The sequence below is a fragment of the Eublepharis macularius genome, chromosome 8, assembly GCF_028583425.1.
Source record: "Eublepharis macularius isolate TG4126 chromosome 8, MPM_Emac_v1.0, whole genome shotgun sequence".
NCBI lineage: Eukaryota > Metazoa > Chordata > Lepidosauria > Squamata > Eublepharidae > Eublepharis > Eublepharis macularius.
Genome location: NC_072797.1, coordinates 140,903,902 through 140,917,932, shown reverse-complemented (window position 1 = coordinate 140,917,932; position 14,031 = coordinate 140,903,902). Strand labels below are relative to the sequence as shown.

At 46.6% G+C, this 14,031-nt stretch overlaps 1 protein-coding gene across 1 annotated transcript in view; it reads right to left on the bottom strand.

Moving 5' to 3' along the window:
- Positions 1-13,727, bottom strand: part of TEX15 (testis expressed 15, meiosis and synapsis associated) — a 49,778-nt gene extending 36,051 nt beyond the window's left edge. The window contains exons 1-2 of the mRNA XM_054987628.1: positions 13,712-13,727; positions 2,354-2,519 (exon numbers count right to left, since the gene is read on the bottom strand). Coding sequence (XP_054843603.1) covers positions 2,354-2,519; positions 13,712-13,727 — 182 coding nt within the window. The remainder of the gene's footprint in view (positions 1-2,353; positions 2,520-13,711) is intronic.
- Between the last annotated feature and the right edge of the window lie 304 nt (positions 13,728-14,031).

Genomic DNA, 14,031 nt, shown 5'->3' with positions numbered 1-14,031 from the left:
AGCTCCCTTATACTGAAATCAGAGCACTGGTCCATCAAAGTCAGCATTTCCTACTCTGACTGTCTCCGGTGGAGTTCTTTCACATCAACCCAACCTGATCCTTTAAACAAGAGATGTTGGGGATGGAACCTGGGACCTTCCGCATGCCAAGCAGATGCTCCGCCACCGAGCCATGACTCTACCTCACCATATGGCACAAAAAATATGATAGTCTCCCACATATTCACTAATCTACAAGACTGGGGAGAAGCGGAATCAGAAAAGGCAGCTGATTCCTTTTGAAAACTTGGGGGAATTTACAAAAATATAAAACATGATCATGACACAGATCACACATTACACCTGACTGTTTTCTCTTTGCTTGTTTATGTGCAAATTTGAACTTAAACATCTCAGGCACAGCGAGCATCAGGTCCTTAGAAGGTTAGGCAGCTGACCCTGGAAGGGTCAGCCAAGCCCTAAAACTATCACAATCCTTATTCCAACTTCTCTTCCTTTTCAGTCACTGAGAAAAACGCAAGAGAGTGGATTAAAGAAACCTTTCATAGCAAACTTTCCCTCAACTTGTTGTTTCCACTTCAAGGTTCTAGAGCTCAGGTTCATCTCAAGTTCTAGAGCTCAAAGTTCAGGTCAGAATTGAGCCAGGGTCTGCATGTATTCTGCAACAACTACTGATCCTGCTTTTCAACAAGAGCAGTGGGGTTAGGTAGCACAAAACACAGCCAGACACCATGCTATATCCTGGGGCGGCAATATGTCCAATAATAGTGCCAGGTTGCTCAACTGATCCTCCAGGAACACATACAGCCAATATGAGTGTCCCTTGGCAATGAAATTTCCTTCCACAGGAGGCTGGCCAAAGCATAGTCTAAGATCTATTGAATTACTTCTGGCACCATGGTAGTAGTGATATTTATAAGAGCTCCTAAGTTTTAATGAGTTTGTGAACTGCTTGTTTTTAGCACGAAGTTGCATGCTGTAAAAATGTGGACTAAACAGAAGGAAAAAATGAATTTATTGAAGTTCTATTGTACAAGGTGGCTACTTCAAAAACAACTATGAACCTTGTATTATCACACACTGACTAGCCTGGTAAAAACTATCATGGCCTGTCAGGGCTTCAGGAGGGCGCATGCATGTCTTTCCTGTAATAAGAGAACCACAAACAAGTTTTAGCTAAAAGTAATTCAGTCCCAAGGTTGGACATACTGATATCATCAAACATATTAAGTGGGAGGCATTCATGTCTTCAAACCAAATGTGGCCTTATTCAACCCCAAAAGAAAAGGATTAGAGCTGGGCTGCTGCTTCAAATTTAAAAACAATGCAAAGTTGTAGCTTCTACAATCTACTGATCACTTTAATCTCAAGAGTTGCTGATTCAGGATTGATGGACAGATACTTGCCCTGTTCAGCTCTAACTGTGGTTGCTAGTTATGACAGCCAGTTTGGTGTAGTGGTTAAAAGTGCAGGCCTCGAATCTGGAGAGCCGGGTTTGATTCCTCACTCCTCCACTTGAAGCCAGCCGGGTGACCTTGGGCTAGTCACAGCTCTCTGGAGCTCTCTCAGCCCCACCCACCTCACAGGGTGTTTTTGTTGTGGGGATAATAACAACATACTTTGTAAACCACTCTGAGTGGGTGGGTGTTAAGTCATCATGAAGGGCGGTATATAAATCGAATGTTGTTATTATATTATTATTATGTTATGTGTGCATTTTGTGGGGATCCTATGTGTTAAAACTATATAAGCTATGTAACATCACATTATGTGTGTCTCAGAGGAAGTCTAGTGGTTCCATGCTCAGAACTCAATTCTCAGGTACACGGGGCCCCAATCCAGATGGGGACCATGGCATGCAGGGAAAAGAGCATTATGCCTCACCCTCACAATACTTTTCCTGATCTGGACCTGCCCTGGGCAGCTGACACTTGCCCTGCTGGGGGAAGGTACATGCCGTATGCATTAACTTTTCCCAAGGGGACAAAACAGCAGCTCCCCAGGGCTGTTTCAGTATTAGGAAGACAGCATCAACATGGGGGGGGGGAGGGAAGGCTCAAAACTCCTCTCTCTGCCGTCCCAATCGAAAATCGGACACACACACTCAACCGAGGAATTGAATCCCCAGCACGGAACTCTCAGATCTTGTCTACTGACAGGACACAGGAAACAAACCATGGAGCTTGCCAGGTGGTCTTAAGCGAGCCGTGATCATTTAGCCTAACCTATACTTGACTGGGTTAATGTGAAATTACAGTTGGACAACCTCATGCTTGCTTCCTCGAGCTTAGCTGGGAAAGGGCGAGGTACAACCGTGATTCATTTATTTTATTATCATATAAACATGATTCACCTCTTTGCAACGAATGCCTCTTCAAGATCTTTATTGTGAACCATTTGTATCTTATCAAAATGCCACGAGGACTCCAGGTTACATTCTGTGTCAAAGCAACTCTGAGTCAGTCGTTCTTTAACTTCATTGTAGTCTCTCTGATTTGTGGGGCACTCCGTTAGAAAATCTAAAACACAAAGAGAATCATACACAAAAAATAAAATGGTGAAGAAAATATCATTCTTTTCATAGCAAAAGCTAACTACAGCACCATAGTGAACAAGCAAGCACAGAACGTAAGTGCACAGTCATTTGACTTCTCCCAAGAGAATAGCCTTGCCAGAGAAAATTGACATTTTGATTAGGTCCTTCCAGCTGCAAGTCTTTCCAAAGTCAGAATTTCTTGAAAATCAGTTTATAACTAGTTGAAGCCGTGGCTAATATTGTTGTGATCATCGATCAGTACGTATCAAACAAGTGAAGGAGTAAGTACATGCTGTGCAGAATTCACAGCCTTACTAAGTAATAAAATTATTAAAATATTGTATCAGCTGTTTCCTTTTACTGCATGCTGAACCACAAAATTTTGCCACCTTGAGGGTTGTTTTGTTCAATCAGCAAGGAGAAAGGATGTATAAAATTTATCAAATTAGGCTAGAATTGTGGTAATATATTTATTTATTTATGTTCGTCGAATGTCATAATATGAACACTACAGGAGCATGTGTTCACCAGTCTCAACCAGGCCTGACTGGCAAGGGCGGATACATAGGGAGTAGGGAATACATGAATAGAGCTTGAGCTTCTATTGCAAACAGAGGGCTATGATATAGTAGGAATTACTGAGACTTGGTGGGATGATTCCCATGACTGGAATGTGCTAGTGGATGGGTATGAGTTGTTCAAGAAAAACCGGAAGAGTAGAAGAGGAGGTGGAGTGGCGTTGCATGTGAGGAGAGGGCTTGATTGTCAAGAAGTTATGGAGAATGGGGCGGACAGCCCGGTGGAAAGTATATGGGTAGAAATAAGGGGAGGAAGGACAAAGGGTATTGTTGTTGGAGTCTGCTACAGACCACCCGACCAGCGAGAAGAAATGGATGCTGCCCTCTTTGAACAAATTGGCAGAGTATCCAGACATCAGAACCTTGTAATTATGGGTGACTTCAACTTCCCCGATGTGTGCTGGGAGACAGGCTCAGCAAAGCGTCATGAATCACGCAATTTCCTGACCTGCCTGGCCGATAACTTCCTTTTTCAAAAGGTAGAGGAAGCTACAAGGGGTTCGGCCATACTGGACTTGATATTAACCAACAGGGAAGAATTGGTAGATGAGATGAAGGTGGTGGGGACCTTAGGGGGAAGTGACCATGTCCTCCTTGAATTCCAGTTGCTGTGGGGGGCCAAGGAAGTTCGTAGCCAGACTCGTAGGTTAGATTTTCGTAGGGCCAACTTCGATGAACTCAGAGGCTTGATGAGAGTCATTCCGTGGGGGAGTTTGCTGGAAGGAAAAGGAGCAAGTGAAGGGTGGGCCATTCTCAAACACGAGCTTTTGCAAGCTCAAGCCTTCACTATCCCAGCAAGATGGAAACATGGTAAAGGCTCCAAGAAACCGATGTAGATGCACAGAGAGCTCCAGAATAAGCTAAGGGAGAAAAAGGAAATGTTCAGGAAATGGAGAGAAGGACAGACCTCTAAAGAGGAGTATATGAGGGTTACTAGGTACTGCAGATCAGCCATCAGAGAGGCCAAAGCTCAGTACGACCTGGGTCTGGCCAGGAGGGCTCACTACAACAAGAAAAACTTCTACAGATATGTGAGAAGCAAACACAAGGTAAAAGAGGCAATTGGACCACTGTTGGGAGTAGATGGAGAAACTCTGATGCAGGACAGAGAAAAAGCAGACAGGCTTAATGACTTTTTTGCCTCTGTTTTCTCCCTGAAGAACTCAGGCACATCTAGAGATAGTAGAAAATGTGGCAGGACACCTGAGTGGCTAATTGACATTGACAGAGAGGTAGTGGAGAGGCATCTGGCTGCACTGGATGAATACAAATCCCCTGGGACGGATGGGGTGCACCCAAGAGCGCTGAAAGAACTTTCCAGAGAACTTGCAGAACCCCTGTCCATCATCTTCAAGGCCTCCTGGAGGACTGGGGATGTGCCACAAGATTGGAGAAGAGCGAATGTTATCCCAATCTTTAAGAAAGGGAGAAAGGATGACCAGGGAAACTACAGGCCAGTCAGTCTGACTTCTGTTGCTGGGAAGATATTAGAACAGATTTTAAAGGGATCAATCTGTAAGCATCTGAAGGACCGCTCAGTGATCCGGGGAAGTCAGCATGGTTTTGTTCCTAACAGATCACGCCAGACCAACCTGGTTTCCTTCTTTGATCGAGTGACCAGCTTACTGGATCGGGGGAACTCTGTTGACGTGATTTATCTGGATTTCAGTAAAGCTTTTGATAAGGTCCCCCATGACATTCTGATGGGCAAACTGGAAGACTGTGGAGTAGACTATAGGACAGTTCGGTGGATAGGGAACTGGTTGGAGGACCGCACTCAAAGAGTGGTGGTCAACGGCGTTTCATCAGATTGGAGGGAGGTGTCCAGTGGGGTGCCGCAGGGCTCGGTTTTGGGCCCGGTACTTTTCAATATTTTTATCAATGATCTGGATGAAGGAGTGGAAGGGCTGCTCATTAAATTTGCTGATGATACCAAATTGGGAGGGGTAGCAAACACCCAAGAAGATAGAATTAAAATTCAACAAGACCTGAATACTCTGGAGAAGTGGGCGCTGTGAATAGGATGCAATTCAACAAAGACAAGTGCACAGTATTACATCTGGGCCACAAAAATGAGAAGCACAAATACTGGATGGGGGATACACTTCTGGGCAGTAGTATATGTGAAAGAGATCTTGGGGTAAGAGTGGATTGTAAACTGAATATGAGCAGTCAGTGTGATGCGGTGGTAAAAAAGGCTAATTCAATCCTGGGTTGTATCAAAGGGGCCATAGCATCGAAATCGCAGGAGGTCATAGCCCCTCTCTACACTGCCTTGGTCAGGCCACACCTGGAGAACTGTGTGCAGTTCTGGAGGCCTCACTTCAAAAAGGATGTGGACAAAATCGAGAGGGTGCAGAGGAGAGCGACGAGGATGATCAGGGGTCTGGAGACTGAGCCCTACGAGGAAAGGCTGAGGGCCTTGGGAACGTTTAGTTTGGAGAAGAGGAGGTTGAGGGGGGACATGATTGCTCTCTTTAAATATTTGAAAGGCTGTCATTTGGAGGAGGGCAGGGAGCTGTTCCAGTTGGCAGCAGAGGGTAGGACGCGAAGCAATAGGCTAAAACTACATGACTGGATATTAGGAAAAACTTTTTCACCGTCAGAGTAGTTCAAAAGTGGAATCAGCTGCCTAGCGAGGTGGTGAGCTCCCCCTCACTGGCAGTTTTCAAGAAGAGGCTGGATGAATACTTGTCAGAGATGCTTTAGGCTGATCCTGCACTGGGCAGGGGGTTGGACTAGATGGTCTGTATGGCCCCTTCCAACTCTATGATTCTATGATTCTATGAATATCTCTCCTCCAGAAGGGATGATGGCAACACATTAAAGCAGGCCAAAGTAAAGACTCCACATTATTTGGGGAATTCTAATATATAAAGGCAGCCTGCCAGGGCAAAATTTTTGCCATAATTCCCAGCCACCAGAGCACACTGAACCGCTGCTCTAGCGACTTGAAGGGATGCATTTGTTACATACAAATTCTGCACCTTTGTGGTTCGTTTCCCCTTTTCTGACCAACCACAATAAAAGTTAAAATAAAATCCAGGAGTCCTTCTTGAATTGAAGCAAAACAGATGTTTTTTATTTACCCAGTGGATGAGCCCTTTTTCTTACACAGAAGTAGATGGTCTCCTTGTGTGTAAAGGCTCAACCCCTTACAACAGAAGCATCGAACAATTAATACTTTCAGATAATCATAACAATATTACAATATTCTAATATCTGTTATCTTATTGGCTCGTAAAGTATCTAGGGTTAGTTCTGATTTGAAGATGCAATTCTGGGTTGGCGCTTCTACTTGGGAGCATTCCAAATCCTGCAACCCCTTATCTTGTCCTCAATTTAGAAGGACATCCTCTAACCTCTCACCTACTTTCTTCTGGGCATAATACTTTCAATAGCACCAATGCGTCTCAATCTGGCAACCTTGATACCCTCTGATAACTGAAGTCTGTTGGTAAGAAGGGATATTTTTTTCTCTGTGCCCTTTCCCCCAGTTCCTTCTCGGCCTTAAAGAAAATAGGCCACAGGAGGCCAAAACCAGCTTGCTGCATCAAATCAGTTTTCTACAAAAGGCTCTCTGGAACTGGTTCCTTTTGGAATCTTATAGAATAATATAACATATGCATAATATTTCATAAGTGCAGCTCTACAAGCAGTACATTATTAGTTCTCAGTTCTTGCAGAGTTTCAGCATACTTCTCTTGATCTTCTTGTTTCAAGTGTCATATTCTTACAGGTTGCATTACAAGTACTACATTTGCTCCTGAGCATAGGAAAAAAGTGCAAGGCATATAAGTGATATATAAAAGTAATATATAAAATCCTTTTCTTCAAATCTATATCCATCACATTCAATATTGTTTTACTAGCAACAAAGCCTGTTGCGTTTAACAATATAACGGTCTCTAGCAGGGCGTTGTGAGGGCATGCACCGCCCGAGCAGCGTTCCTGCGCTCTGCAGTGGGCTAATTTTGGCCTCAAATGGGCAAAAATCTAGCCAGCGCAGTGCATAGGGGCACTCCAGGGCCTCTCGCACTGCCCCGGCACTGTTCCTGCTCATCGCGTTGGCCCAATTCAGCCTCAAAAGAGCAGAAATGGGGCTGGTGCAGAGCACAGGAGCACTCCAGGGCCCATCACACCACCCTGGCAGCATTCCTGTGCTCTGCATCAGCCTGATTTGGCCTCAGACGGATGGAAATCGGACTGGTGCATTCGAGGCAGGGGGCAGTGCAGGCGAGCCCAGCATGTCTACTGACGTGCGCCCCCTGATCCAGGTTTTGAGGAAGGAGCGCAGGCCAGCCGGGCATGCCCTCCGTTGGCCCCAGCCCTATTGGGGCTGGGGAGGACGAAGCCAATCTGCTGCGGGCCCTTCTGAGGCCACAGAGGCTTGCCAGGACAACTGCAGCAATGTGGAAAGTGAATTTAATGGATTAAGATATTTTATGTGACTTCCCTATTTTCATGTAACTGAAGTGTACCTTTACTGTGCAAAGCAGAGAGTGTATACTGCAGCAAAACACTAAGGCAAAAGACATATGAATGTATGCCAGTGACTATGAAATGCTTGCTATTGCAGTCTGAAGAAGGGCAATCCACCTATGTGTATTGAGATGGCTCATAGATAGTCAGGACTGTAGGACTATGCATAGACTGATAAGAGAAATCTCCTTTTGAATTAACCATGCCAGAGGTAGCTGTGGATAAGGACAGAAAGAAAAGAAGTCAGTTGCGAGCGGGAGAACCAGGGAACATAGTGTTGTGGAAATTGTCGCTCTACAACCAGGGACCAGTCCACTAGTTGCTGTCGGTTTGCTGCTTGGGTTTGCCTCTTACCATAGGCATGTAAAGAGTGCAACCTCCCTTGATCTTTCCCTAGTACTAAGCTGATATTTCTGCTAAGAATAGTATGCCAGCAGCAAGAAGATCTTTAAGCAAAGCTGGAAGTTTTTATTCATAAAGGCAAAACAAAACAAAAAAAACAGTTGAGCAAGGCACCAGATATGGGCCCAGCTCACTGGCCGCTAGAGCACTATAGAGATAGATACAGAATACAAGTTAGCATGCAAGATACAACAATATTATAAGATGACTACAGAAAAAAAACCTTCCCTCCCCCTCCCATTCCAGAGCTCTGGGACCACTCTGTTGCACAACCACGAGCTCAAGCTGGCCTTTGCGTGTTGGCAAGTGAGGGGTCCCGAGTTCTTGTTTCGTCCCTCTTTTATAGGGAAATATCAAAGACTTGCCTCATTAACATCTTAATCAATCACATTGTCTTTGCTCTTGAAAGACAGTTCCATCGAGAGTCCTTCATGTAAACACAAGTCTACACATCCTTTACCTCTGTGATAGACTGCATCCTTAATACGTATTTGACTACACTGTAAATTACACAGGAATGTTCACACTTCACTGGCTGAGGATTTTAGACACCTTGTTTTCCTAAAGATAAGCTGTTTGTTGTTTACTCTTTTGGTGATTTATATGTAGAAGGCCAGAGGACCCTTAAAGAGGTCTCAAACAACTAACTTCTATGGCCTTATCTGTTTCCTGTGCCGAGGGTGAGACCTTCCCAGGAAATGCGACTTTATTCTGCAGCGAGGGAGGGGGAGCCTTTGGAAGATTTCTTTTTCCTAAACTGTAGCTGGTTTCCTATTTCTAACATGAGCCAAAAAGGCCTGGTTCCGACCCACTAACAGATTCTGACAACACATAGCTTCAACTACCTTCCAAAGGAGGGGGATTGCTCCCCTCCCACAGTATCTAAAAGAACAATCTCTAAAGCACAAGGTTGCTGAAGCGACATTTAGACGCCAAAGGACAGGAAATAATGTGACATTTATGAAAGGGAAAGTATGAGAAAGACAGAAGATGTTCCCTGAGCATCCTTGAAAAGATGAGCAATGTTCTAAAGTGCTAAGCAATGCTAACGCAAGATGATCCTTGATAAGATACTGAGAAGTATGCATATTGTAACAATGTCTAGAATTGTTCTACCAATGTGAGACCGTTAGACCATTGGGGCGGTCATTTACTTGACCAATGCAGTTTCAAGGTTGTGACTTATATAACTTACGCTAATTAACCTAAGGGTATAATGCTTGTACTGTAGCATCATAGCTCCGAAGAACGTATCAGTTCAAGGAGCCGTTATCCTGGTAACAGTATTGTTCTTCCTTTGCTTATGAGCAAATAAAAGGCCTATGTTTATTTCCCTCAGTAGGACTCCTGTCCTGTGTACTCTTCTTTACCACCTGGGCCAAAAAACAACAACAGGATGAGGTCCAAAGTATGCACAACAAACCTGGGGGCTTGTCCTATAGCCACGCCCCTGACAGGTGCTGCCAGTGCAGAGGGGCATCGACGTCTCCAGGGACAGGTGCACCATGATTGATTTCAATCAGCCTGGAGATCTGGGTGCTGCCTGCGTAGCGGCGCCCCCAGGGAACCACAACATACCTGTTGGAAGCCAATGGAGTCCTGTGATGGAAACCGGGGAGACGTGAGACTGAAGACCGCGGGGTAAGATAGGTAGAAGTAAAAGCCATTCCCCAGGCAGGGGCATTTAAGTCCTCACCGACAGACTCGGAATAGAAGAGTAAGCAGCATCGCTTTACACAGGGGAGGAGGTGGGACCGACTATAGAGTTGAAGAAGAAAATGAGAAACCTAGGTGTATGAAAAAAATGCTGGCGCCAGTGAGTGTGTTTACGGCTGAGTTTGCTCGAGCCACCCTAAAGGGGCTGTGAAGAGCGCGGGCGGGGCGTGAAAGCGAGCCGAGCAGAAGTGTGGGCACCCGTCTCAAAGAGGCGGGACCACGACGAAGTAGGCGAGGCGAGTCTGTGTGTGTGCGTGTGCGCGCGCGCAGGGCTTTACAAAAATACTGCAATGAGACTCGAGAGTGCGGGTCGAGTGAATTTGCAAGAGTGAGAGCACGAACGGGTTCCATGGGGGAGCCTGGAAACTTGTAGCAGAACCTCAACCACACGGGGAGGGGGCTGCTGGGGCTGAGCGAGCTAGCCTGAGGTGTGAGCGACTTGAATAGGTGAGGGCGCTGCCAGGCTGGGCACTGCAGTCCCGAGGAGGGAGCCCGTTGGTGGTGTGAGGGGGGGAGAGCTGCCAGACGTGGCATTGCAGGTCTGAAGAAACGCCCCGACTGTGTGAAGGTGCGCCAGGCTTGGTGAGCCAGCCTGAGGAGAGCACGCCTCGACAGCGGGAGGGTACGATGGGCCTGGAATTGCAGGCGCAGCATGAACCTCGATAAGTGGGGGTACAGCCCGGCAGCGGGACACTGACTCTATCCCTGCCTACGCCATCCAACTTGTTGGAATGCCTGGGAGCCGTCAGAACAATCTGCAGTGACCCAGGACACTTGTCTGTCATACCTGTGTTATATGTATGAGAGACGAGTGGCTGTGCGCCTGTGAGTGCGTGTGCTGAACAACAAGAAAAGGGAGGGGGACTGGATCTCTAAGTATTGGGTGCCAACGTTTAGTTCCAAAAGCAGCAGGTACTGCCTCAAGTCCATAACCCCCTCCCCCACCTTGTCTCCGGCACCTTAGTTTTTGAGACTACTGTGTGTGTGTGTGTAAACTCCAGTTGGGATTTTCTCCTGCTCTCAGTGAGGCCCCTAGAGATGGCAAAGCTGGACGCAGAGAGAGGGAGAGGGAGAGGGGGGGGAGGGAGAGAGGGGGGGGAGAGAGGGGGGAGAGAGGAGGAGAGAGGAGGAGGGAGAGGGGGAGGGGGGAGGGGGGAGGGGGGAGAGGGGGAGAGAGAGGGGAGAGAGGAGGAGAGAGGAGGAGAGGGGGGAGAGCCCTTAGAGAAACAGTCAACGGTTCTAGAGGACAACGCTTGCTAGCGAAGAAAAATTGTAAGTTCCCGGGTTTGTAGAAGGTTAAGAAATATCTGACTCACCATAGTGCCCAGTCTCTGGACTGATTTGGTGTTGCACTGTAAAATAATGTATGCACATGCTTGATAATTCAAAAAAAGAATACGAGTTAAACTATGTTTACCTTTGTAACTTTTAAAAGACCTGTGGAACTTTACATTGAGAGGAAAACGTGATGAATGTGGTCATACATGGCTTTGAATGTATGAGAACATAATGTCATTCAAGTGTGGTTTGAATAAGATAGATTTTGTTTTTAAATGTAAACCTGGCAGGACCAGGGAAAAGGCACATCAGAGGCTAGGGAAATGTGATTTAACAATGATAATTTAGGTTAGTCATGGTTTTGGGGGGAGGGTCTCTAAGGTGAAACAACAACCCCCCCCCCCTTATGCTGAAGGTGTTACAAGTTTTGGCCAAACGGCTTTTGACACCTTCTGCTCCATCGTTATATTCTTCTCTGACAGAAACGTTTGTTATTTTTTAAAATCAGTCTTAGCAACTGTTAAAGAAACTTCAGTGAAAGTCCTTGGACTTGTTTAAACAAAAGTTAGCAAAAACTCTTGGACATCACAATGCTAATTCACCAACTGGTGTCTGAAATAACAATTTGTAAATGAATCCAAGGAAGGCAGACAAAGATTAAGACGCTTGAAGCCAGAACACTTGCAAACACCCTTGAGAAGGGTGCCAGCTAGAAGCAGGGGCGGGGTGGGGGGGGACGGCTTTCCCTTGACTCCTTGTGACAATGAATTGGAAGTGTTCTACCCCCACACACTTGTTCAAAGAGTATTTTTATATCTCCCATCACACAAGCACAAGCGTATGCCTATCTCACTCTGGGTTTCATGGTATTGGAATTATTGGTATTCAATCCCCCCAGTGCCAGAGTCTTAAGCTTATATATCCAGAAAGAGTCCAGTAGCACCTTTAAGACTAACCAATTTTATTGTAGCATAAGCTTTCAAGAATCAAGTTCTCTTCGTCAGATGCATGGTACAGAAACTGGTCAAATATAGAAGAGGAGGGGGGAGGAGGAGGGGAGGAGAGAGAAGATGCAGTTAGGGGGGGAGAGGGAGGATGCAACCAAAACATTCCTTTGCTAGTAAATGTAAACATCTCCTTTTGGTGGGGGGATCAGTTGGCTTGAAAGGAGTTTGCCGTGTTAGTTTGTAGCGGCAAAATTTAGGTTATTTAGAATTCATATGCAAATTTGACTCTGTCAAGCTGGGACTGAATATGGACTATGAATGGTTATCACATTATCACAGGTAACAGATTTCCTTTACAGAGACGGGGTCTGGGGGAGCCCAGTGGCACCTGGTGCGGGCTTTCGGGGACCACAGTTCTCTTTGTCAGATGCATCTGATGGGGAGAGCTGTGGTTATCGAAGGCTTATACTGCATTGGAACTGGATAGTCAAGCTGTTTTGCTGCTACAAACTAACACGGCAAACTCCTTTGAAGCCAACTGATCCACACACCAAAAGGAGATGTTTACATTTACTAGCAAAGGAATGTTTTGGTTGCATCCTCCCTCTCCCCCCCTAACTGCATCTTCTCTCTCCTCCCCCCTCCTCTTCTATATTTGACCAGTTTCTGTACCATGCATCTGACGAAGAGAACTTGATTCTCAAAAGCTTATGCTACAATAAAATTGGTTAGTCTTAAAGGTGCTACTGGACTCTTTTTGATTTTGCTACCACAGACTAACACGGCTAACTCCTCTGCATCTATATCCAGAAAGCCTCCTTTCTCAGTAGATCCGAATTTACTGCCTCCGGGAACCTCTCCTTTGAAATATACAAAACCGTTCTGTATAATGACTATACGTGTTTCCTGGCCATCTGTTACTTTAACAGCCTGCTTAGCCAGCTGAGTTTGATTAGTATAAAGGGTTGGTTTACTTGTGCTTTGTTATGCAGCCCTTGGAGGGAGCCATACCCGAAGGTCAGTAACTGATGTTTAAGTTGCATGTGAGCAGGGGTCATTTCGTAGAAAAAGAACTGCAGGAACTCATCAGCATAACTCATTAACATATGCTATACCCCTTGATCGGGCCAAAATGGCCAGGATTTGGCTGCTGCCAGACAGGGAAGTGTTCCCCCACCTAGCAGTGACCCGATTTGGTGTGGATTGTTTTGCCCCCAATCCACACCAGAAGGCCCCAAATGGATCAAAATGGCCATTTTGGGCACGTTTTGACCTGGATCAGGCCCAAAACGGCTCGGATTGGGTTGGTGCCAGGCAGGGGTCCCCCACCAGGCACCAACCCAGTCCTGGAGGTTTGGGTACTGATCCTGGCTGGAAAGGGCCCCAAACGGCCCGGATCACAGCTGAAACAGACTGGACCTGATCAGTGCTGGGCAGGGGAGGGTTCCCCCACCTGGCACTGACCAGATCCCAGCAGTTCTGGCCCCGATCCCGGCAGAAAATGGCCCAAATGGACGAAAGTGGCTATATTGGGCCTTTCGGGCCAGGACTAGGGCCAAAAAGGATAAAATCTGGTCAGAGCCAAGCAGGGGAACCCTCCCCTGCCCAGGATTAATCCGGTCAAGGCTGTTTTGGCCCAGATCCGGGCCCAAAAGGGCACCAAAGTGCCAAAAATTGCCATTTTGGGCCCATTTGAGCCCAAATTGGGGCCTAAAAGGCCGGGGACTGAGATGGTACTGGGCGGGGGGACACTTTCCCTGCCCAGCACTTACCCGATCCAGGCCCCATTGGCCACAATCTGGGCCAAAACGGGCCCAAAATGGCTGAAAATGGCCATTCTGGGCCCATTTCGGCCAGGTTTGGGACGAAACAGCTGGGACAGTGTCTGTGTCATTTTGGCCCTGATCCAAGTCATTTCGGCCCCAATCCAGGCCGAAACGGCCCAAAATGGCCTACAATGGCCATTCTGGGCCCGTTTTCGCCCAGATTGGGTCCGAAACCGCGTTGGTGCCGACCCGATCCAGGCCGTTTTAGCCCCAAAACGGCCATTTTTGACCCATTTTGGCCAGGATTGGGGCCGAAATGGCCGGGA